Source organism: Pelodiscus sinensis, chromosome 5 (assembly GCF_049634645.1).
Source record: "Pelodiscus sinensis isolate JC-2024 chromosome 5, ASM4963464v1, whole genome shotgun sequence".
Classification (NCBI taxonomy): domain Eukaryota; kingdom Metazoa; phylum Chordata; order Testudines; family Trionychidae; genus Pelodiscus; species Pelodiscus sinensis.
The window spans coordinates 18388745-18415571 of record NC_134715.1 but is presented as its reverse complement, the minus strand read 5'-3'; the positions used below and the strand labels follow the sequence as shown (position 1 = coordinate 18415571).

The 26827-nt window shown below is 40.3% G+C and overlaps 1 protein-coding gene across 1 annotated transcript in view; it reads right to left on the bottom strand.

Annotated features, from left to right (window-relative positions):
* Positions 1–26827, bottom strand: part of GRID2 (glutamate ionotropic receptor delta type subunit 2) — a 1112728-nt gene that overhangs the window by 385218 nt on the left and 700683 nt on the right. The window contains exons 6-7 of the mRNA XM_006111957.3: positions 17616–17789; positions 1071–1232 (exon numbers count right to left, since the gene is read on the bottom strand). Coding sequence (XP_006112019.1) covers positions 1071–1232; positions 17616–17789 — 336 coding nt within the window. The remainder of the gene's footprint in view (positions 1–1070; positions 1233–17615; positions 17790–26827) is intronic.

The following is a 26827-nucleotide window of genomic DNA, read 5'->3' as shown; positions in this document are numbered from 1 at the left end:
TATCTGAGAGATTAGCAGAACAAGTAGGAGGACTGAGTAGATCTGGAGACTCTGAAGTTTTACAGTGTTTTATTTTTAGCATAGTTATTTTTGTACATAATTCTATATTTGTAAGATCAACTCCCATCATAAATGAATGCACTACAGTACTCATATTGGGTTAATTGCAAATATTATTTCCTTTGTTTCTTTTTTACGGTGCAAATATTTGTAATTAAAATAAAGTGAGCATTGTATATTTTGTGTTCTGTATTGTAATTGAAATCAATACATTTGAAAATGTAGAAAACATCTAGAACTATTTAAATAAATGATATTCTATTATTGTTTAACAGAGCAATTATTCATGTGATTAATCACAATTAGTTTTTTTAATTGCCCGACAGCCCTAAAAACTGGTAATTATAGTGTAACATGAAATGCGGGTAAATTAGACTGAGTATCAAGAAAGAGCTTCTTGACACTGAGCATTAGGATGTGAAAAAATATTCCAAGAGAGACAGTGGAAGCCCATTCCCTGGGAAACTTAAAACTGGACAAAGCAGTATAAATTATACCATAGGGAACAATCCTGTACTGCAGGGTAGAGACTTAATAGGATTTTTCTGGCTCTGATTTGTATGATTCTATTACATTATGCCTGTAGGAGTTTAAAAATGAATTGCACAGAATATTCACTGGATTGTTCCAACCTTTATTCTTACACTGTTTTACTGACAAAGGAGAACTGTAATTCTAATATCAATTATCTGAAAATAATTGATCTCTGTGTTTTTACCTGCCCACCTCCAGGGCACAAAATTAATGTGATTTTTCTATACTTGAAATACATGTGGTCTGTTATTCAGCAGCCATAATATTTTTGTTTCAAACTTCTCCATTACAAACAAACACCCACCCAACCCCCACCCCCAAAAACCCCAACAACAATCTTTAAGGACAGTTTTCCATTGTGACTTTTTTTATATTGAACTGATGCTATAGCTTTTGGAAACACATAGCTAATAGCAAGAATAAAACTTTCAAGAAACAGGATTTTAGAAGAGAATGAAATATAGGAGGAAAGATACCTTCTTGATAGTATCCAGCATGGATCGCCCTCCTTGCCAGGGTTTGGAATTCTTTCTGATACAAGTCAGGCTAGCCATGCTGTGCCACTTCCGGTCCTCTAGCTTCTTATGAAAAGCATTAGCCAATAAAAGCACAGTGTCATATATGTAGAGGTTTGAAATCTGCAAAGAAATTAGAGATTATTTTTATTAGTTAGAGGACACAAGCTAGCAAATAGAATTAATAATCTGTTTGCCTCAGCTATTTATTGCCCATCCTGTCAATAATAATGATTTACTTGGCATTAAACAGCTTTAAAACCTACTAAAACAACCATCCTTTACTATACCATCATCAACCACTTGGGATGTTGGTCATATCCACTTTGACTATTACCTCCATTCCAGTATGAGGCACCAGGGACCCTGTTACCTGCACATATCCAGATGCAGGATTGTGAACAAGATTATCATCAGTTTTTTCTTTTTTCTACTCAGTTTCTAAACAATTTCAGGATCTTATATTTTGCAATGTCTGCACTGCCCACATGCTAGGAGGACTTGTTTGTAAATATATCAGGGTCTGCCAGCTACTGAAAAACTGATGGTGGTACAGAGTAGTTCTATGTCACAATGTCTCCATTTTTTTCCCCAAAACACTTGCAGCAACAGAACTCAGTGATACCTCTCATTACTAGTCCAAAACAGACAGAGTTTTCATTCCAGTCTCCAGCTAAATCCAGCCCCATCTCCACAAGGGTCTGATTTCTTGCTCTGTATTGAGCCACTACATCTGGGGCTACTTGCCTGGAGTCTAGCCACTCTGAAAGTCCACATCTCCTCCCAAGCCCATACACAGGTTTTGTCTCTTAGCTCTTCCCCAGAAGACCTGATCGAGTCACATGACCTCCATCCTGCCCATCTGGGGAAGCAAGCTAATTTTGTAACAGACGGGGTGGATTTTTCTCCTTTTCCAGGGGGCAGTCACCTTGTGACACTAAGCAACTGAAATTTAGAACACATCATGGAAATATATAGCCTGGTTTCAATTCTTTCACAAAAGCATTTTACTAAACCAACATTTTGAGGTAAATATGGCCTGAATGCCCCAGTAGGCATATGGTTTGTTTTTCATTATACTATTTTATTATTTTCAGTCCATCAGTGTATTTCTTAGTATGCTCAATTCAGTTAACTAAAATGGGGAACACAAAGGATGTGTCTAGACTACAGGGGTTTTTCTAAAAAAGTGGCCTTTTTTCAAAAAAAACTTCCCCTGCATCTAGACTGCTGCTGCATTCTTTTAAAAGTAAATGGAAAGAACGTGGCAGTTTCTTTGACCACAGAAAACCTCATTTTATGAGAAAGAACACCTTTTTTCGAAAGTGCTCTTTTGAAAAAAGGCGCTATGTAATGCAAACTGTGCTATTTTGAAAGAGAGCATCCAAGCTGCCTGGGTGCTCTCTTTCGAAAAAGCAGCTTGCTTTTTCAAAAGTACTGGTTGTAGTCTAGACACTCTTTTTCGAAAGAGGCTTGCAGTCTAGACATAGCCAAAGACAGACAGAGAGAGAGGTCCTAGTCCCTATTATGAAATTCTGTATATGGAACATTCAGTGAAGTCATGGTAAGTTGCAAAAAACTCAGCTGTGCTCATTTCTGTTTGAGGACTTTATAGTATTTAAATTTTTTAAAAAATCTTAATTTTTTAGCATCAGCTTGGGTGATCCCTGTGCTTCAGTAAAAAATATAAGTGCCAAGTGACACTATTTCAGCAATCCAAGGATTCCATATATATGTATGGAGAGAGAGAGAGAGAGAGAGAGAGAGAGAGAGAGAGAGAGAGAGAGAGAGAGAGAGAGAGAGAGAGAGAGAGAGAGAGAGAGAGAGAGAGAGAGAGACAAATTCTCATACTGTCAATACAGATAGAAGTTTAAGAGCAGCATCCAACACAAGACATCAAAGCTCAGCAGAAGAAGCAGAAATAACCTACCTCACTCTCCTCCAGTTGTTTTTTTATATTTATATTAACTTTGTAAATGAATATTCACAAGTTCAGTGATACATTAATGACAAGATACAATTCAGTATGAAGTAATAAAGGAACAGAATTTACAAAGGCTTCTGAAGGAAACAATTTACAAAATGGTCTTTTTCAGGCATCTCTGTCCTCAGATAGCAGGGGCAGGTGTCTTGGTGATGCTATCATAAAGAGAAATTGTTAGTTGCATCTGACAACAGAGTGCTCATAAGCGATATTAAGTTAGAAGCCTGAGTAATATTCAGGGCATTTGAGAACACTCTTTACAGATCTATCAGTCATTTTAAGTTGTTGGGCCTATGGTTCTCGAATGGAAACCCAGAGTTTCCTGAGCTACAACAGAAGGGGTTCTAGAGTTCCCAGACATCTGCTGGGAAAATAACTCAGCAGGGCACAGATTATCCAACAATTTCTTGGACTGCATTGGAGACTTTTTTTGATTTCAGAAGGTGGAGAAAGTAAACTCAGAGAGCTGGTAAGTAAGGTCCCATGGGAAGTAAGACCAGGAGCAGCCCTAGATGAGGTGCCAGCAACTGGCACCCTAAGCAAAATGCACGATTGGCGCGCGATTGGTGCCCTCGCCTCCAAAGCCCTCAACGGCCATTTATCTTGGTGCCCTAGGTGACCGCTTAGGTCACTTGTATTGATGGGCCGTCACTGAGTAAGACTATGAAGAAAAACAGTTGGCAGTTTTTCAAAAGGACATTATTAAGGGTTCAAGAGGAAACTATTCCACTGCATAGGAAAGATATGAAGTATGGCAAGAGACCACCTTGGCTTAACCAGGAGATCTTGAATGATCTACAAACCCAAAATTTGCAGATGATACCAAGCTGGGAAGGGCTGCAAGTTCTTTGGTGGACAGAGTCATAATTTAAAATGATCTGCACAAAATGGAAGAAATAGTCTGAGGTAAATAGGATGAAGTTTAATAAGGACAATTGCAAAGGACTCTACTTAGGAAGAAACAATCAGATTCATACATACAGAATAGGAAATGACTATCTAGGAAGGCGTAATGCAGAAAGGAATTTAGGGGTCATAATAGAGGACATGTTAAATAGGAATCAACAGTGTGGCACTGCTGCAAAAAACAAACAAGAAAAACAAAACCAAAACAAACCCCCTAATTTTGGGATGGATTAAGAGGAGTGTTGTAAGCATGACACGAGAGGTCATTCTTCCGCTCTATTCTGCACTGATTAGAATCATAGAATCATAGGGCTGGAAGAGACCTCAGGAGGTCATCAAGTTCAGCCCCCTGCCCAAAGCAGGACCAACCCCAACTAAATCATCCCAGCCAGGGCTTTGTCAGTCTCAGACTTAAAAACATCTAGGGTATGTCTACACTAGCCAGCCTAGTTCGAACTAGGGTGGCTAATGTAGTCATTCAAACTTTCAAATGAAGCCCGGGATTAAAATATCCCAGGCTTTATTTGCATGATCCCGGGCGCCATTTTTAAATGCCCGGTAGTTCGGACTCCCTGCCCGTGGCTACGTGCGGCACGGGCTAGGTAGTTCGAACTAAAGCCCCTAATTCAGACTACCGTTACTCCTCCTGAAATGAGGCAAGTACTCCTGCAATGAGGAGTAACGGTAGTCCGAATTAGGGGCTTTAGTTCGAACTACCTAGCCCGTGCCACGCGTAGCCACGGGTAGGGAGCCCGAACTACCGGACATTTAAAAATGGCGGCGCCCGGGAACATGCAAATAAAGCCCGGAATATTTTAATCCTGGGCTTCATTTGCAAGTTCGAATGACTACATTAGCCACCCTAGTTCGAACTAGGGTGGCTAGTGTAGACATACCTCTAGGGATGGAGATTTCACCACCTCCCTAGGTAACCCAATCCAGTGCTTCACCACCCGCCTAGTGAAATAGTTTTTACTAATATCCCCAATCTAGACCTCCCCCACCCCATAACTTGAGACCATTTTTCCTTTTTCTGCCATCTGTCACTACTGGGAAAAGTCTCTCTCCACCTACTTTGGAACTTGCCCACTTCAGGAAGTTGAAGGCTGCTATCAGATCCCCCCTCGCTCTTCTCCTCTGCAGACTAAGCCAGCCCTGATCCCTCAGCCTCTCCATGTAGCTCAAGTGCTCCAGCCCCCTAATCATTTTGGTTGCCCTCTGCTGGATCCTCTCCAATGCTTCCACATCCTTTCTGTAATGGGGGCCCAGAACTGGACACAGTACTCCAGATGTGGCCTCACCAGTGCTGAATATAGGGGAATAATCATTTCTCTAGATCTGCTGAAGACACTTCTCCTAATGCACCCTAATATGCCATTAGCATTCTTGGCTACAAGGGCACACTGTTGACTCATATCCAGCTCCTCATCCACTGTAATTCCCAGGTCGTTTTCTGCTGACTGCTACCTAGCCAGTCGGTCCCCAGCCTGTAACAATTCTTTGGATTCTTCCATCCCAAGTGCAGGAAACTACACTTGTCCTTGTTGAACTTCATCAGATTTCTTTAGGCCCAATCCTCTAATCTATCTAGGTCACTCTGGATTCTATCCCCACCCTCCAACATATCCATCTCTCCCCCTAGCTTAATGCCATTTGTAAACTTGCTGAAGGTGCAATCCATCCCCTCCTCCAGGTCATTAATGAAGATGTTGAATAAAACTGGCCCTAAAACTTATCTTTGGGGCACTCCACTTGAAACCAACCACCAAACAGACATCAAGCCATTGATCACTACCCGTTGGGCCCAACAATCTAGCCAGCTTTCTATCTACCTTACAGTCCATTTATCCAATCCATATTTCCTTAACTTACTGGTAAGAATATTGTGGGAGACCGTATCAAAAGCTTTGCTAACATCAAGGTTTATCACATCCACTGACTTCCCCATGTCCACAGAGCCAGTCACCTCATCATAGAAGCTAATCTGATTGGTCAGGCATGCCTTGCCCTTGGGTGAATCCATGTTGACTATGTCTGATCACATTCTCCACTTCCAAGTGCTTCAGAATGGATTCTGGTCTGTAGTTCCTTGGATTGTCTTTCTTCCCTTTTTTAAAGATGGGCTCTAAATTTGTCTTTTTTCAATCAGTTTACTAATCTATTAGAGTTCTTTGAAGGGGTTAACAAACATGCGGACAAGGGGGATCCAATAGATATAGTATACTTAGATTTTTCAGAAAGCCTTTGACAAGGTCTCTCACCAAAGGCTCTTGTGTAAATTACATGGCCATGGGATAAGAGGGAAGGTCCTTTCTTGGATTGAGAACTGGTTAAAAGACAGGAAACAAAGGGTAGGAATAAATGGTAAATTTTCAGTATGGAGAGAGGTAACTAGTGGTGTCCCCCAAAGGTCAGTCCTAGGACCAATCCTGTTCAACATATTCATAAATGATCTGGAGAAAGGGGTAAGCAATGAGGTGGTAAAGTTTGCAGATGATACCAAACTGTTTAGGATAGTCAAGATAGAAGCAGACTATGACGGACTCCAAGAAGATCTCACCAAACTGAGTGATTGGGCAACAAAATGGCAAATGAAATTTAATGTGGATAAGTGTAAAGTAATGCACATCGGGAAAAATAACCCCAACTATACGTACAGTATGATGGGGGCTAATTTGGCTACGACAAATCAGGAAAGAGATCTTGGAGTTATCGTGGACAGTTCTCTGAAAACTTCCACGCAGTGTGCAGCAGCGGTCAAAAAGGCAAATAGGATGGTAGGAATTATTAAGAAAGGGATAGAAAATAAGACCCAGAATATCTTACTGCCCCTGTATAAAACTATGGTACGCCCTCATCTTGAATACTGTATACAGATGTGGCCTCCTCACCTCAAAAAAGATATTTTGGCCTTGGAAAGGGTTCAGAAAAGGGCAACTAAAATGATTAGGGGTTTGGAACGGGTCTCATATGAGTAAAGGTTAAAGCGACTGGGACTTTTCAGTTTAGAAAAGAGGAGACTGAGGGAGAATATGATAGAGGTATATAAAATCGTGAGTGGTGTGGAGAGGGCCGATAAAGAAAAGTTATTTATTAGTTCCTTAAATAGAAGAACTAGAGGACACCAAATGAAATTAATGGGTAGCAGGTTTAAAACTAATAAAAGAAAGTTCTTCTTCACATAGCGTGTAGTCAACCTGTGGAACTCTTTGCCAGAGGAGGCTATGAAGGCTAGGACTATAATAGAGTTTAAAGAGAAGCTAGATAATTTCATGGAGGTTAGGTCCATAAAAGGCTATTAGCCAGGGGATAAAATGGTGTCCTTGGCCTCTGTTTGTCAGAGGCTGGAGAGGGATGGCAGGAGACAAATTGCTTGATCATTGTCTTCGGTCCACCCTCTCTGGGGCACCTGGTGCTGGCCACTGTCGGCAGACAGGCTACTGGGCTAGATGGACCTTTGGTTTGACCTAAAACGGCCCTTCTTATTTTCTTATGACCCAGGGATTTGTGTATAACTAGCTTTTCTAAATAGTTCTTAACCCGTTCTTTCTCCACCGGGGGCTCGATTGGAGTATTGTGTCCATTTCTGAACACCACATTTCACGAAAGATGTGGAGAAATTGGAGAGGGTCCACAGAAGAGGAATAAAAATTATTAAAGTTGATTTAAAGGTGAAAAGAAAACTTTTAAAATGTGGAGTAACCGACCTTCCCATTTTTCCCCCTTTACAGATGAAGCGGTAAAGTGATAAATATTTAGGAAGTTTTCTTTTTACCATTAAATCAACATCTCCTACAACTCTGCAGGTTCTGAATTTTTTCAGAATTCCAAGGTCTAATATGTGTATAAGGTTACTTGTTTCCTTTTTAACTCAGAGGTTAGACAACACAGCTGTCAATGACAAGATTAGAGTCATGGCTATCTAAATGTGATGCAAATCATTGTCATTCCATTGCTGTGCTAATTTACATCAGCTGAGCATCCAACCCAGATTGTCTAACAATGCACTCTTTCAGTAACTTAGATAACTTACTGTTGTACTACCAAGAACTACAAGGCTTGAAAGTTATTCAACTAATGTCTTATTTCCTCATAGAAGTTTGCCCCACATTAAACTTCTGGGTAGACTGGGAAATTTAAGACTGGGAAATAAACTATCTGCTGCTATAATAATATATGGCAGAAGCCTGAGCTCAAGAAAATAGCTTCCAGAGGGGAAAGACAGTAAGGTCACCAATAAGAGCAAATTAGTTCATACAGACTACAAAAGCTATGTCATCATTTTCCAACACAATGACATTGTTTTTATGTAATTTCTATAACTTAATATCATGGGACTAGTTCACTCAGAGGAATACACTTATTAATTTAGGATCAATTTAGCTGTGCTTACATAAAGTATTACTAGGACCCATGTGTACAGAGTTCAGCAGGCATTAAGCAATTTTTTAGTCCTTTACCAATATTTTAGCTCAGCATTTATGGCATCATCAGTCTCTGGTAATACAGTATTAAATGCACTAGAGTTAATTTTTGCTTCTGCACAATCCTACCTCCTTCTTGGAAGTGTGTTGAATTAATCATAGTCCTGGAGTACATGACAGGGAGGCAATTTAAAGATTATTCAGTATATTTATGGCTCTGCAATATAACTATAACAAGGTGTGTAATCCAATGCATTGTCTGATAGCATTCTTTGATAAGATATCAAGCCTTGTGGATAAGGGAGAAGTGGTGGATGTGGCATACCCAGATTTTAGTAACTCATTTGACAGGGTCTCGCATGATCTTCTTATTATGGGGCTACTATAAAGTGGGTGCATAACTGGCTGGACAACCATTCCCAGAGAGGAGTTACTAATGCTTCACAGTCATGCTAGAAGGGCACAACAAGTGGGATTCCCAAGGGGTCTGTTTTCTGACTGGGTTCTGTTCAATATCTTCATCAATGATGTAGATGATGGCATAGAGAGTATGCTTATTAAGTCTACAGATAACAACAAGCTGGGAGGGGTTGCAACTGCTTTGGAGGATAGGGTCATAATTCAAAACGACCTGGACAAACTAGAGAAATGGTGTGAGGTAAACAGGATGAAGTTTAATAAGGACAAACGCAAAGTACTCCACTTAGGAAGGAACAATCTGTTTCACACATACAGTCTGGGAAGTGACTGTCTAGGAAGTAGTACTGTTGAAAGAGATTTAGGGGTCATAGTGGACGACAAGTTAAACATGAGTCAACAGCGTGACACTTTTGCAAAAAAAGCAAACATGATTCTGAGATTCATTATCAGGAGTGTTGAAAGCAAGATATGAGAAGTCATTCTTCCGCTTTACTCTGCACTCATTAGGCCTCCATTGGAGGACTGTGTCCAGTTCTGGGCACCACATTTCAAGAAAGATGTTAAAAATTGAAGCAGATCCAGAGAAGAGCAACAAAAAATGATTAAAAGGTCTAGAAAACATGACCTATGAAGGAAGACTGAAAGAAATGAGCTTGTTTAGTTTAGAAAAGAGAAGACTGAGAGGGGACATGATAGTAGTTTTCAAGTATCTAAAAAAATGTTACAAGGAGAAGGAAGGAAAATTGTTCTCCCTGGCCTCTGAGGATTGGTCGGGAAGCATCAGGCTTAAATTGCAGCAAGGGAGGTTTAGGTTGAACATTTGGAAAATCTTCCTAACTGTCAGGATGGTTAAACACTGGCATAAATTGCCTAGGTGGGTTGTGGAATTTCCATTACTGGAGATATTTAAGAGCAGGATAGACAGTCCCATCAGGGATGATCTAGACAGTCCTGGGTCCTGCCGTGAGGGCGGGGGACTGGACTTGATGGTTCCTTCCAGTTCTATGATTGTATGATATTTTACTTATTCCAAATCTCCTCAAACTCTGCAGTCTTTTGGAGAGGTAGATGACCCTTTGGAATTCAGCAACAGCACATAATTAGGTATTCTGCAGCCTCTGACTAATGTGAAATATAGATGTCTGGTAATCACATAAAATTCCAGGAGAAAGAGTTTATACAATTAGTCTTGTTTTATTCAGGACACATAATTCTGAGGACAACTGGGAACTATTCTTCTGAACTAGAGGGCCACAACAATTACCTGCTTCCAATTCTACTGAAATAAATGTATGATACAATGAATATTTTACAGAGCAAAAGTTGGACTCAAAACATTATGTAATTATGGTTATATTAAACATGTTCTTTTGGTTGATAAACGATCTGATGGAAAAAAATAATCCCACCTATACATACAATATGATGGGGACTAATTTGGCTACAACTACTCAAGAGAGATCTTGGAGTCACTGTGGATAGTTTCCTGAAACATCCACTCAGCGTGCAACAGCAGTCAGAAAAGCAAATAGAATGTTAGGAATCGTTAAAAAGGGAATAAAGAATAAAACAGGAAATATCTTATTGCCTCTATATAGAACCATGGAATGCCCACTTCCTGAATACTGCGTACAAATGTGGTTGCCTCATCTAAAAAAGGATATATTGGCATTGGAAAAGGTTCAGAAAAGGGCAACAAAAATTATTAGGGGTTTGGAACGGGTCCCATATGAAGAGAGATAAAAAAAAGACTTGGACTTTTCAGCTTGGAAAAGAGGAGACTAGGGGGATATGATAGAGGTCTATAAAATCATGACTGTTATGGAAAAAGTGAATAAGGAAAAGTTATTTACTGATTCTCACAACATAAGAACTAGGGGTCACCAAATGAAGTAAATAGGTAGGATGTTTAAAACAAACAAAAGGAAGTTTTTCTTCACTCAGTGTATAGTCAACCTCTGGAAATCCTTGCCAGAGGATGCGGTGAAGACTAGGATTTTAATTGGGTTCAAAAAAGGGCTAGATAGATTCATGGAGGTTAGGTCCATCAATGGCTATTAGCCAGGATGGGTAGGAATGGTGTCCCTAGCCTCTGTTTTGTCTGGAAATGGGTGACAGGAGAGGGTTCACATGAGGATTATCTGTTCTGTTCCCTCCCTCTTGGGCATCTGGTACTGGCCACTGTCAGAAGACAGGATACTGGGCTAGATGACCCAGTATGGCCATTCTTATGTTCTTATGGTTAAGATACAAGACTGGAATTGGTATACAGGAAATCTGGGTTAAATGCCCTGCTCTACCATAGACTTTGTCATATTGGGTAAATTGCCTTAATCCAACTGTGACTAAATTTCCCATCCATCAACTGGAGATGTCAACATTTGTGTCTCACACTCCTTGCAGAACGCATGCTCTCTCAAGTAGGGATGGTCTCTCACCAGATGTCTGTTCAGTTTTAATTTAGGCATGTAGGTATTTCTGCCATAGCAATAATAATTTCTTGTGGCTGCTTTTATCATAAATATCACTGACTTTCACATTTCCACCTTAGTTGTGTGCTGAATAAACCCTATTTAACTCTATATGTAGCCAAATATGAGGTTTGTAGTCTTTATACAATATTATGTGTGAAATGGAGAAGTAGAATGTTTTAGGATACTATAGTATTCAGTTTTATGTGTTGTACCCTTCCAGCCACCCTTTCTGACTTGCAAGAAGGAACAAGCTGGTGCTGCTGGTAGATGCACATTAAATAAGTTTTAAAAAAAACAACTAATGGTCCTGCAGAACCTGCATACATTGTTTACGTTTTTTTCAGTTATAGCTGTCCCTATGAGACCATTAAATAAGTTGTCAATGTCTTCTCCAGTGCTGAGGCAGGAAAAGATCAGCACAGTATTTGTGACACAGTAAAATAAAGTTTACTTTTAAAATAATGTTTTATTTTCCTTTACTATGTAGTAATGTCTCTGATGATTACCACAGCTTCTTAGAATGTACTGTACCAGTCTTTGTTGCAAAGAAGCGGTTTGTGTGAGTGAGGAATGCATGCATAGAAAGGGATAAGTGTGAAGGCTATCACGGGTTCCAGATGGCCAAGCAGGCAACAGAGAGTTGGAGGCACCACAAGACTATCAAATGGGCTCATTATACCCAGTGCTGGATGACAGGCAGATGACAATGAAAACAATCTCAAGATAAACATTTGCTAAGGGGTAACTGATTGCAATATGACGGTCCAAAATCAGCACTTCACTTGATTGGTGAAGATTTACTACAAAGGGGGTTTTGCTATGGAACTTTGGGTTCCATCCTGCACAGCCTCAGATCACAACTGCCAGCTCCTCCACTCAGATACAATCTAACTGGCTATTTTTTTTTCTGTCCAGGGCTTCCATGTTCAATTCAAGATGTTATCTGCACAACTACCTTTTTTCTCTTGGTTCCTTTCATTCAATGCATATCCCCTTTGCTGCTTTAAAACTGTCAAACTATATTTGAGTGGGGGTTTTTTTTTGTATTCTTGCCTCTGTATTTTGCTTCATATAACAAACACCAGGATGGGACTCAAACTCACAATCCCTGAGTTTGCACCTGAGACCCCTTTTTGTCTTGCACTAGCCTGCGCCTTCTGCACCCTCCATGTCTTCCTCTAAACCCAGAAGCCTTCATGATCACTAATGAGTAAGGTCGCATATGTAATGTAAGTGTAAATCAAAATAAATCTTGGAGTCTATATGATGCAACTCAATCTACCTACCATATGATCTCACTGCTGTCATTCAACTAAAACCATGTAATAAGAAAAAAAATACATAAACCAAAATATTTCCACTCAATTTATCTGCCCCATGTTTTTCTTTAAGTCACAGCTGCATGTTTTACATACCGAAAACATGTTTTTATTCCTGCTAGCAGCCTAGCAGACCAAATACGGTTACAGATGAGCCAAGCTGATTTTATTTTGCCGCTTCATGTACCACCAATAAAACTGTCAGCTAGATTCTGATTCCAGAATCTTTATACATTTTTGATGGTGATGGAAAGGGTAGAAGAAACCCAGCTTGGTTTTTCATATCCCAGGGTGAATTTACAGTGCTAGTAGTTAGAGTAATTTCTCTCTTTTTCTCTCTCTCACTCTCTCTCTCACACACACATACGTAAATTGGAAATATTTGATAAGGGAGTGTTTTAGAGAAAATAAATCCATCCCTGCCATTCCTAGAGCACATTTCTGACTAGTCATACTTAGATGGCATAGAAAAATATTAGAGTGCTTTAAACATATAGAGGATTCTGTATTCCTATAAACATTATTTTGTACTATTGTAGGGGAGTACATAAGGGCAACAGACAAGCCCTGTAGTTGTCTTTGGCCCTTATAATATGGGAAGTCACATGGTATGAAATCTTCACATGTCTGATTCTCTTTATAATTCATTATACAATCATAATTTTATCCCAAATTGTCCTCAAGTGTGCGCGTAGTATTATGAATTATAAAAAGAATCAGACATGAGAAGAAGGCATGCTATGTGACTTCCCACACTGTAAGGGCCAAAGACAACTTCAGGACTTGTCCATTGCACTCCTGTGTAACCATAACTTACACCAAACTGAATCAAACTAAATTTGGTAGTGAACAAAGGCCCTGAGCTTGTAAACACATATGTGAACTCAAGGCTGTTAATGACACTTTGTGACCAGACATCTGTGAATCCATAGCGGCACCAGGATCTGCCAGTTTTCAAGGGACCTTATAGTAAAGATTAAAGCAAGAAGGGATCACGTGATTATCTAGTCTGACCTGTGCACCAACATCACCCAGGACCCACACGCTAAACCCTTCAAGGAATGAGATCCAAAGGAGAGTAGGGTGCCATAGGCAGACAATAGAAGGGACTGAGGAACATCAGTGCTCAAAGTCCCTGCAATGGCAGGAAAATGGTTAAATGAGATATACTCAGACAATCCTGAAAAGTGACACACATCTATATGCTGCAGGGGAAGACAACTCCCCCACCCCCATTATTCCCCCCTCCACAATGACAGGAAGGAATTTTCCCAACTTCACATTTCTGGATCAGTGACACCCTGAACATATGAGCAAGGACCAGCTAATCCAGCTCTTGACAGAGAGAATGCTTGATGCCATGGGTGGCGGGTGAAGGCCTAGCTTGGGAAGACAAGCCGAAGCCTCGCCCCTTGTGCCTGAAGCCCCATCCCCTTCCCCAAGACCATTCCCCTTCCAGCCAAAATGCTGAGGGCCAGGGCTGTGGTGTGGCCCCAGCCCATCCCAGGTAGCTGGGCAGTGCAAGCTGTTTTGGGACAGCAGTGCCTTTCCTACCACTCACTACCTTGGCCCCATTCACCTAGGCTGTGTCTAGACTACATGGCTCCATCGATGGAGCCATGTAGATTAGGGTTGTAGGCAAAGGCAAATGAAGCCGCGATTTAAATGATCGCGGCTTCATTTAAATTTATATGGCTGCCGCGCTGAGCCGACAAACAGCTAATCAGCTGTTTGTCCGCTCAGCGTGCTAGTCTGGACGCTCCCCTGCCGACATCAAAGCCCTTTGTCGGCAGCCCCAGTAAACCTCATCCCACGAGGAATAACGGGGATGCCGACAAAGGGCTTTGATGTCGGTGCGGGAGCGTCCAGACTAGCGCGCTGAGCGGACAAACAGCTGATCAACTGTTTGTCGGCTCAGCGCGGCAGCCATGTAAATTTTAATGAAGCCGCAATCATTTAAATCGCGGCTTCATTTGCCTTTGCCAAAAAAACAAATCTACATGGCTCCGTCAACAGAGCCATGTAGTCCAGACATACCCCTAGTGTCCCAGCTCAAGAAGTGATCACCCCTAATGCTTCAGAGGAAGGAGAAAAAAAAACGTGCAATGCATTGGAGTCAGGGCGGGACTAATCTCTTCCTGACCTTTTTTAGCAACCAGCTGCAACCCTGAGACATAAACATCAGGAACATAAGAGAAACCAGAAGTGACCTCTATGGATCTTGAGCCTTGCCTCTATGTTCATAAGCAACCCTAACTATTATAATGCACTCAAATTTGTCCTGCTCACTGTTTAAAATAAGTAAGTTGCTTCCCTCCCTCCCAAACTTCTTTTGGGAATCTGTTCTAGAACTTCACCTCTTTGATGGTTAGTAACCTTCTTCTAATTTCTAGCCTGAAGTTGTTCATGGACAGCTGGTATCCATTAATTCTTGTATCAATGCTGTTCTTCAGCCAGTAGTAAATGTAACTTACATTTCTTACTGGTATGGTCACATCACAACTCTTCTTCCCACCTCCACTCCTACATACTTAACTTCATGAATCCGTTTGCATGACTTTGATACAGAGACCTTGTCGACCCTGCCACTTACAGCTCTGAAACCTTCCTCTGTCAGGGGTATGAAAAAACACACACAAAGTTTTCAGTGCTGTAAAGCAGTAGTATAGACAGTGCTGTGGCACGGAGACCTGCATTCTTAGTGCTGGTTGCTGTTCCCCTCATGGAGGTGATTTTATTATGGTGTTAGGAGAGAGCTCTCTCAGGCCTGCAGCCATGACTTCACAACTAGTATTAAAGTGCTGCCAACATCACTTTAATGTTGTTTATGAATATATACTCCTGAAGTGACTTTGGCCACTTTCTTACCAGCCTTTACCAGCTTACTTTCACTTCTGCCTATAGCATAAATACACCTACCTTCCCATGTATTTATCTCCCCTAATGAATCATATTCCCCTCTCACCCTTCCTCGTATTTGTCTCACCTAATCAACCATATCCCCTGTCAGCCTTCTTTCAATGAGGCTAAAAAAGCCAAATTCTACAAGGCTCCTTCCAGAAAATAGGTCCTCCATTGCCAGGATTAACCTCATAGCTCTTCTCTGCACCTGTTCCAGTTTAAAATAGTTTTCCACGAATATAATGACCAGAAGCCTGCACAGTGGTCCTACTGAGGCCATTGCAGTGCCTTTCACAATGGAATTAATACTTCTCCGTCTCTATTGGAAATTCCTCACCTGATAAATCCTAGGACTGAATTCCTTTTTTCCCCCTGACAGCCACATCACATTGGTGACTCAAACATCCTATGATCAACCCACAGACCAAGGTGTCTCTCCTCTGTTGCTTCCAACTGATGAGCCCTGAGATGTAGCAGAAATTCTTAGACCAAGTTCACCACCATTCATTTTGCTATTGCATTTCATCCTATTTCTGTCACTTCAGTCATTAAGGTCATCCAGATCTTCCTGTATAATAGTCTAATCCTTCTCTGTATTGACAATGCCTCCAAACTTTATATCAATAGCAGATTTCCCTAGTATGCTCCTATTTTTGCATCAAGGTTATTAATACAAAAAATCGGTAATATTGATCCGAAGACCAACCCTTAAGGAACTCTACTAGTAACTTCTTCTAAGTCTGGTAACATACATTTCAGCACAACCTGTTGCTTTCTCTCCTTTAGCTAATTCTTTACCCATCAACAAGCCTTGTATTGGTCTCCATCTTCCCTAGTCTGCTATGTATTCGAGTTCGTGCATTTGTCTGTCTGATCATCTGTCTGTCTATGAGTACATTTGTTCAAGAACTCCTAAACAGTAAGAGCTAGGAACACCAACTTTGGCATGCAGTTTCCTTTTATCTGAAAGCAAGGTCAGGGTTTGATCGTGCCAGGACAATGGGATGTGCCTGGCATGCAATTGTTTCTCATCAAATAGAAAGGGAGGGGACAGCTATACCACCAGAATGATCACGGGGGGGGGGGGGGGGGGAGGGGACAGCAAGTGCCCTAGCCCCAGGGGGCAGCCGGGCTGCACAACCCTTATTACACCTGACCTGGTCCCTTAGGATCAGTCAGTGGGTGGGCTGTGTGGCCTATGCTGGCCCCAACCCCTGTCCTGAGCCTCCCCCAACTCCCAACCCCCAGCACTGACTCCAGCACTCCTCATCCCCTGCCCTGAGCCCTTCCTCACCTTGCACTCCTAACTCCTGCACCCCCACACTCCTAACCTCCTGCCCTGAGCGCCCCCCCCCCCCACATTGCCAAGCCCGTTCCCTGACTCCTGCATGCCCCACATCCCAAGCACCTGCTCTGACGGACCTGAGCAATGCTGGGTAAGTGTTCTAGTGTAACGCATAATTTCTCATGTAGTGCAATGTCAAATGCTTTATGTTTTAGACTTACTATACTTCCCTCATCTAAAAAAAATCAATTTTTCTAAGTAGGAAATCAGGTTAGTCTGTCAAGAACTACCTTTAGTAAACCAGTGTTGCATTACCTCCTCTTTACCATTTACCACAATGAAATCAACTATTCTGATTAGCTTCAATTCTACCAATAACATTATTAGAACTGGCCAAACAATCAAAAATAAATGTAGCCTATACTTTCATAATATTTTCTCTTTTGATTTGATTTGATTTTGAGAACCATGGTATGAAATTCGTATTGCATGGCTTGGCAGAAGCAATTCTCGATGCAGAACAGATAAACTACAAAACTCAGCAATTCAATATCCCATCCTCTAGGTGCTGAGCTTCTTCTCTAGGATTTCTCTGCCTTGCTCTGGCTTAGGTAAGATGTGTAGTACTTGTCAACAGGACAGCAACCCAAACTGCTAAGCTATTTCATTGTTTAAATGAACCTTTAGGATATATTGTGACATAAACAATAAAAAATTACACTAAACCCAAAGTTTTCCCAACAGATATTTCTAATGATAGCACACAGGTGAGAAAATACTGGCATGAAGATACCTCCATGTTCTGGGAGAAAGGGTCCTTAGGATCACACAGTGATGAAGATATTCTGTGGTTGCCACGGAAACACCGTTGACTGCTGTTCTGTGGGACTGGAAATGTCTGACGAATAATTGTTAACCTTCCAATTGACCTTCTCACTAGCTCCTGCACATCCACATCATTTATTTCCTGCAAGATAAGGCATAGAATATGTAGAAAAGTTAAAATATAGGACTGTCACCAACAGATTATAGATGAAAATCAAACTGAAAGTGCTGGAAGATGTGGCATCACTGTACTGCATTTATTCAGTGCTGTCATGTCCTCAAAGAAAAACACATGAGTATTCATTAAATTGACTGGCTTAATATATCTATAGTTTATCATGTGTTTAGATATGCTACACTGAAGCCTGAAGAGAGACTGGAGGGTGTAAGTTAGCTCAGATTCCCCCCCTCCCCCACATACACACACTTTTCCCTTTCATCTTTTATTGTGTAGTGTTTCAGAGCAGATGTTTAAGTAGTAGGAAGACATTGAATGAAGTATTGTTAAGTGAGGCATTACACAAGGAGCACTGAGGATGCAGACAGTTATTGAGGTTCTGGTGTTCATTTCCTGGATAATTAATATCAAGAAACTATACAGTACATAATTTAGTAGTTAACTAACAATTTATCCAAATGGGCATGGGGGAGGGGGAGGCAAGAGAGAGAGAAAGAAAAGCAATAGAGTATTCAAGATTGTGTAAGTGTTCTTGTGTATAGCAACATCTCATTTAAAACTAGCTTTTTATCTGTAAAGTTGCTCTTATGAGTTAAATCTGAGCACCCACAGCTCAGGACAGACATGTTAAAAAAATTAAATAAATCACAAAGTTAAAATTTATTGGATATTTTGGTTTGGAGAAGTCTGTGGTATGTAAGTATGTGTGCAAGGAAAGAGCTTAGGCTATGCAGTTTTACACAAGACATGGATATGACCCTGAATTTGGTATGGGTAACTGATTAATAAACAATAAGAATTAACCCAAACCTTTATTCAAAACTTGGACCTGAATCTTTTCTGAGGCCTAAAAAAAGTTTAGTTCAACGCAACAAATTTTTAGGGCCACCTTGTGTCTTTTCGTTCATTTTTTCTGCACACAAGCCATTACCGAAATACTGTATAGTATAAAACAATGTATCTTGTGCAATCTCTCTCAAACCTAGAGTCTGTCCCTCAGAGAGTGAATAATTTGCTTATTTCCTCTAACGAATTGACCCTGTTTATCAGAATGTACTTGATGTCCAAAACAAAAGAGTTTAATGCTCCATGATGACATTAGCAAAAATTGTATGAAGATTGTAATAGTGCTTTCCGTGACTTTCAGATTGAAAAAGTTTAGATAATCTTCCGCTGACCAGAAAAACTTTTGAATACTATTTTTTAAAAAAAAGAGCATTTTGAGGCTACCCCAACAAACAATATGCATCTCAGCATGGTTATTCTGCATTCCATTGGAGGTATAGTTTCATAAAGGTATATTTTCGTAAAGGTTTAAAGCTTAGCTTCCCTTTTTTGCAGCAGTAAACTGCAAATGCACCTGTATGTCTGTAAATGAATTAGATGAGCAAATCAGTGCACTTGCGCTTCTAACTTCATGATTTGTGTACACAACCACATATTTTGGAAGCACAAACACTCAAATATTAGATCACAATGCAATTTTCTTTTGGGAAACAGCAAACCACACACTTTTAAATATGCTAGTTTTTAACTGTAAACACCAATCCTGAAATATTTTTCTGGCTACAATGAACATGCTTAAAACTAACAGTTTAGATATAGCTCTATTTTGTTTATTTTCTTTAAAACTATGTAAAAGAATATCCTAAGAGTTGTGAATTTTATCATCAATTCTCTTGACTACACAAAACCTATTTATTCTTCTTCATAGTATGTCATAGCTTTTGGACTCATCTGTTATTTATGCTCTTTATGAAATATAGATTTTTCTGCAAACAAAATAACACATGGCATCAGCTCTGTCCAGTGTAATATCCTGCATTTCTGGTCGATTAATCCTTAATGTACCATAGATAATGGTTTCTCTCAGCTTAATATGCCATCTTTTCATTTAGTCTGTATTATTTCACTAGCTACAAGAGAAAAGCTGTTTCTTTGGCAAAAATGCAGGCCCTTTTTAAAGTACACCTGAAATATAATCATAGAGGACAGTTAAAAAGAATATTATTTTAATTCAGAACCACACCTTTTATCAGCCACTGTGTTTATGGGGGAAGTTCACTATGGATCAACATTTTTTTTCTCCACATCTTGCCAATACTGGTACAGAAAAGATGTCACTTTTTTAATACAGTGAAAAATCATACCAACATGTCCATGCTGCGCCATGAACTAATATTTCATAGCTGTACAAATATTTATCATTTTTTCTCCCAAAAGCACAGCATATTTTTTCTGTATTCAGCAGTTTTGTGCATTTTAATTAGAATTCTCTGGATTGTGCCTCTAGGTCATTGGACATTTTTAGGCATATTGTGTATTTTAGAAATATTTTCTGGAGACAAAAAGCAGTCCAAACAAACATCAAAGAGACATGAGCAATGTGGGAATTGTCAAAGTGATGAAAACAATAGAACAAAAATACACTGAACAGATTCATGACAAACGCAGCTTAGATTCTGTCGACTGTACTGATATGATAATAAAATTGCCTTTTTTGTTTAACATCTCAATTGCAAAGCTGTTCCACATAAACATAAATCCATCTTAAATCAGAACTATTTGATTAAAATATATTTTGCCTCTTTCAAACAATTCTTCCACTATTTTCTCTTGGAATTGATTGATGGCAAGAACCTTTTCTACTGTACAAAACCAGACTATCAGATCATCCTTCATTCATTCTGATATTTAGATCTGAGCTGAAGAGATGGTCTTATAATGACAAGAAAACTAGATCAAAGGACTAATTCATAGATTGAAACTATTTGCATTTCAAGTTCAGGGAAGGATACAAGGGTTTAATAAACAGGTAAATATACATAAGCCTCACTGGACTTACTGAAAGTGTACTGGGGGAAATTGAGGCACCGAGATTTAACTACAGCACTGCACTAGGCCACAGGGGACACTCCAGGGAGATGGCCCCCATTACAAGGAGCTTCATTAAAATCATTAATTTTAAAACAATTGCAATGGCTCATGCTTGCCACCTATGCAGACTCATATAGCCCTATCCCCAGAGGTATGAGTCAAGATGCCTCTCTGTTGCTTGTCATTTGGAATGGATTCTCCCCTCTTTTTAAATGTTTCTGGGTTCTTGCGATGACTAGTGTCTCCACCCAAGGTGACTCCTCACTGTGCCCCAGAACACAAGGGTAGCTTCTTTTGGGAAAATAAATAACGCTATCACTTCTGTCCAAGCATATGAAACCCAGTTCACGGAAAACAACAAAGTCCATCAAGACAAGCCACGGCAAAGGAATGACACTTCCCAGCAAACAATATAACAATGTAGGATTTATGGAGTCAGGGTCTCTTGCCTACAGTAAAAGAGTCTCTTGCCTTGGGCCAATGAACCTGCAAACGTCAAAACCACGATGATCCTTCCTTTTGAACAGCTTATCATTCTTTTTATCTGGTGTTCCTCCTATTACCTGGGAAGTCCTTCCATCAGGACCAAGTTTTGGTGGTTGGCATCCATAGCACCTTTCTTTGGAAGCCTCCCCAGCTAGGATCACTCTTCCTTAACCTCCTTTCCTGATAATTTCTCTCATCAACTCCTCCTAAAAAAGCCCTCCCCTTAGCACTTTCTCTTTCTGCGTACTGTTCTTCCCCCAGTTGTCTTTTTTTCCCACTGGGAGCAACTACCAAGTCAACTGCCCCGATGAGTACTTTTCCCTGCATTTCTTCCTTGTGAGCTCATCTGCAAAAGCCTATGTAACCATTTGTAAAGCCCATGTGCTTCTTAAGTAATGACCTGAATAGCTGGGCAGTACTTAATCAATTATCTGCAGATGGATGCTGGTTGTCTCATTCTCTTTAGCACAGCCTGTTATAGGTAGCTGAGGGCCTGACCACTTGCAGAAGGCCAGCTACCCTGTAACACCCCACAAGTAATTATTTTGCATTAATCTACTGCAGATGTTCAAAGTGTGCCATTACATTAATTAGTGAAATCCAGTTAATTACCTTCTGGGATCTACCAGAACTTCAAAAGTTGAATGCTAATTTCACAGTATGACCTACCCTAGCCTTTTCTTCATAAAATAATAACAATGAATAAATAAAACCCAACAACTAGAACCCACTCATTTTGGGACTGATATATAAAAAGAAATTCTGTGCATGGATGCATGCACACAAGAAACTTCATTTAAATCTGTTTGAGCTGTGTGCATGCACCGAAGGGAACCTTTTACTTGTTTGAAAAATGTGTATCTTTAATGATTCAAACTTTTTCAGAGGTGTTTCACCTATAATAACTGTGAACAGTGCAAAGAGCTTTGGGCTGTCATCTGAAGGAAGATCAGTAAGAGATATGAGTTTAACTAATCACTAAGGAAGAAATCTCAGAAGAGCAGCCATATTAATCTGTAACTTTAAAAACAACAAGTAGTCCTGTTGTACCTTAGAGTCTAACAAAAATATATAGGATCATGAACATTTATGGGTAAGACACACTTCATCACATGAGTTCGAGTAGGTCTTACCCACAAAAGCTCATGATCTACCATGAATTAGCGTTTATAACCCACACTCACTGGCTGGCCTGCGGGAGGGGAGCCACACTCGCCCCCAGACCCTGCACAGCCATAGCCAGGCACAACCGCCCTCCTCCGGGAGGGGGAACGGAGAGCACAGCGCAGGCTTGTGAGTAAAAATAAACGTGTATACCCCGCGGACATGTATACCCTGTGAGGGGTGGGGTGGGGTTTGTAAAAAGGTGTATAACCAGCGGGTTATATACGCTAATTTACGGTATATATTTATGTTCGTTTTTAAGGTGCCACAGGACTAAAGTAAGACACCTATTTAAAAATAAAACAAACACACAAATAAATAAATGAACAAGCCATTTATTTCATATTACAACAGGCATACCATTTCTCTTGATTCCCACTATCAGCTAAAAATAAAATATATAATGAATGCACAAATATGACATAAGAGACAAGAGGATTTAGCCAGATTTTCTTGAGCTGGAAAAGGAAAACAGAAACAGAGAGAAAACCTGTCTCACATCTATTACTTGACCTCTGATTTAGAATGAGAGAATGATAAAACTGGAAGGAATCTCAGGAGGTTTTGTCTAGTCCCCTGCATTTACGGCAGGACCAAGCATCATCTAGATCGGGGTGGGCAATATGTTTTGGCAGGGGGCCACTCAAAGGTTTTGGAAAGTGGTCAAGGGCCACACTTTTCTGTGGAGGAGGTATGGAGTCTAGGATGGAGTTTGGGTGCAGAAGGATGCACGGGGTAAGGGACTGGGTTGCAGGAGATGGTGAGAGGTCTGAGAGGAAGTTTGGGTGAAGGAGGGGGTTGTGACTTTAGTCAGGTGATTGGGTGTAGGGTCAGGGATGGGTTATGGGGGCTGGAGAAGATTCTGGGCTGGGAGAGGGGTTTTGGATGGGGTACAAGGTCTGGGAGGGAGTTGTGACCTGGGTCAGCGGGGTACAGAGGGTTTGGATGGTGACTTGGGGGAGGGAGTTGGGGTGTGGGAGGGGAAGGGCTGCGGCACCCACCTAAGCATCACCTGGCCAGCAGCCCTGAAACACCTGCAGGGTAGGTTGGGCTCGCAGCCCCAGATCACTTGAAAATGCAGGCTGTTACCTCCATGTGGCGCTCAGCTCTGGGAGGGGAAGAGGCTTGTGTTGCCCCCATCCCCCAGGCCAATCTCTCAGCTCCTATTGGCTGGCTGTTTCCACAAAGCCTTCCACTCCCTCCAGGGCAGAGAGGCACACGGAGCAGCCCTGCATTTAAAACAGTGGTAGCTGTGTGCTTGAGTCTCCCGGCAGATTGGTCCATGGGCTGGATCCAGTGGCTTGGTGGGCATTCGAGATGTGTCTTGCCCCACCCCGATGTAGATCACCCCTGCCAGATGTTTGTCAACCTGCTCTTAAAAATCTCCAATTGCAGAGATTCCACAACCATCTACGCAATTTATTCCAGTGTTTAAACATCCTGACAATTAGGAAGTTTTTTCTAATATCTAACCTACCACTTCCATGCAAGAAGCCCATTGCTTCTTGTCCTGTCCTCAGAGTTTAAGGACAAGATTTTTTTTCTCTCCTGCTTGTAACAACCTTTTAGATACTTGAAAGCTCCTCTCAGTCTTCTCTTTTCCAAACTAAACAAACCTAAATCTTTCAATAATCTCTCATAGGTCATGTTTTCTGGACCTTTAATCATTTTTGTTGCTCTTCTTTGGACCCTTTCCAATTTATTCACATCTTTCCTGAAATGTGGTGCCCAGTTCTGGACACAGTACTCCAGTTTAGGTCTAATCAGCAGAGTAGAGCAGAAAAATTACCTCTCGTGTCTTGCTTATAACACTACTGTTCATACATTTCAGAATGATGTTTCCTTTTTTCCCCCAATAATGTCACACTGTTGATCCCTGTTTAACCTGTGGTCCACTATGATCCCAAATCCTTTCCCACAATATTCCTTTGTAAACAGTTGTTTCTCATTTTCTATATGGGAAACTAGTTGTCCTTATTGAATTTTATCCTATTTACCTCAGACCATTTCTCCAATTTGTCTAGATAATTTTGAATTATAATCCTATCCTCCAAAGAACTTGCCACACATCCTAGTATGGTATCATCCACAAACTTAAAAGGAGTACTCTCTATGGCATTATCTAGAACACTGATGAAGATATCAAACAGAACTAATCCCTGCAGAACCTCACTTGTTATACCCAGCATGACTGTGAACCATTGATAATTACTTTTGAGGAATGGCTATACAACTGGTTACACACGCACTTTAAAGTACCATCTTTTTGTTGTATTTCCTTCTGTATCTTGCAACATTTAAATAAAGAACTACACCATCTGCTGTAGGGCCTGATTTATCTTTATCTTTGGAAAGATTTATTTGGCTTTATCAGAAATAGAAGTTTGGTACTATTATCTAGTGCAAACATGATTGGTTATGACATACGAAATTATGTCATAATGGAACCTTCAATACAATACAATATATATCAGTGTTTCTTAAACTTTTCAAGACCGAGGAACACCAAACAATTTTTTTTATGAGGAATACCAAGGATTTTTTTAACACCTTCCCCCCCCACACACCAAAAAAAAAAGGTTGCCTGCCCCTTTAAGGGCAGACATTTTGAATTCTGTGGTTCTCCACGGCATACCTCCGACTGCCTTGTGGCACACCAGTGTGACCCGGAACACAGTTTAAGAAACACTGATATATATGGTAATGTATTAATGGTAACTACTATGGAAATTTGAAATACACACATACATATCAAATTTCCACAATAATTCCAATTAGATGCACATTGTCAAGGCTAATTTATTACCTTAAACATCAACTAATGGAACAATAAAATTAAGTAAATGTTACGAAGCATTACTTCCTTTTAAAACAAATAATTGAAGCAATATATGCAATCCCTCTTAACTAGGCAGATTCATGTTCATGAATGGCATTTCTGTTCAGATTGTTTTGTTTTCAATACAAAATGAAAATGGAATACATTCCGAATTTTTATTTGGCAGCTATTTGTAAGCAGTTATTTTAACTGTTTGCCAAACAATGCATCTCTCATTTGCATAATTCCTCCTAAATGCTGAAGACTAGAGGACTGGAAATTTAAAACAGTGTATTTCTAGATCAGACACACTGCAGTAGCACAGCTAGATTGTGGACACTTACTATAGTGACATAAGGGGTTCTTCCATAGCTGTAATAAATCCACCTCTCAGGGGTGGTAGCTAGGTCAATGGAATAATTCTTCTGTCTGCATAGCAGTGTTTATACTGGGGCTTTGAACCTTGGATGTCCTAAATGATGTAGTTAGGCTCACTTACGTTCTAGGTCTAGGGTAGGCCACAGTCACTAGTTTGATGGCTCTGACTAAGTTCCTAGTCTAGTCCATATTGTACATCCAAAGGACATAATAATTGGCAACTAGATCTGCATTTGGGAGGGGAAGAGAGGTGGTTTGTTTGCTTATAACACTAGACTTGTTTCTCTAATATTCTAGGACAAACATTGCAAACTAAACAATAAAGGGTATATTACTCCACTTTCAAATCTCTAATACCCATCAAAGTCGATTAAAGGTAAATATTCTTCTGTAGTGCACTGGTAAAATGACATACAAGACAGAATACTGTTCTCAAACATTCACCACCTGGAATATATTCATATTTTAGTTATGGTCTGAATAAGGCAGCATCAAAAGAAATATCTTAAATGAAAGGACATTTTATAAATGATAGGTCAAAGTCAAAGTGTGAACAGACCTTACTTGTTTCTGATCTGATTTGAACGTCCTCAAATAGTGCAAATATTTAGAATGTTAGAGCAGAGAAAGCTACATTTGACCCTCTCATTGCCTGGATATGGCTCATAGGACAGAATCTGTTTCACAGAGCAACTCAATTTGGCTGTGTCTAGACTGGTCAGTTTTTCCGGAAAATCAGCCGCTTTTCTGGAAAAACTTGCTAGCTGTCTGCACTGGCCGCTTGAATTTCCACAAAAGCACTGACTTCCTACTGTAAGAAATCAGTGCTTTTTGCGGAAATACTATGCTGCTCCCATTCGGGCAAAAGTCCTTTTGCGCAAAACTTTTGTGCAAAAGGGCCAGTGTAGACAGCTCAGCTTTGTTTTCCACAAAAAAGCCCCGATAGCGAAAATGGCGATCGGGGCTTTTTTGCGGAAAAGCGCATCTAGATTGGCACGGACACTTTTCCGCAAAAAGTGCTTTTGCGGAAAAGCGTCTGTGCCAATCTAGACGCTCTTTTCCGAAAATGCTTTTAACGGAAAACTTTTCTGTTAAAAGCATTTCTGGAAAATCATGCCAGTCTAGACGTAGCCTTTGTGAATATTTAGGTTCTACAGCATTTCGAAATCACTTGTATTATGAGCTGAGCTTTCTCAGTTTACTATGCTAACGTTTTTCATTTAAAGATCAAATTCATTTAAAATTGACTAAAATGATAATAAAATACAATATGTATCTA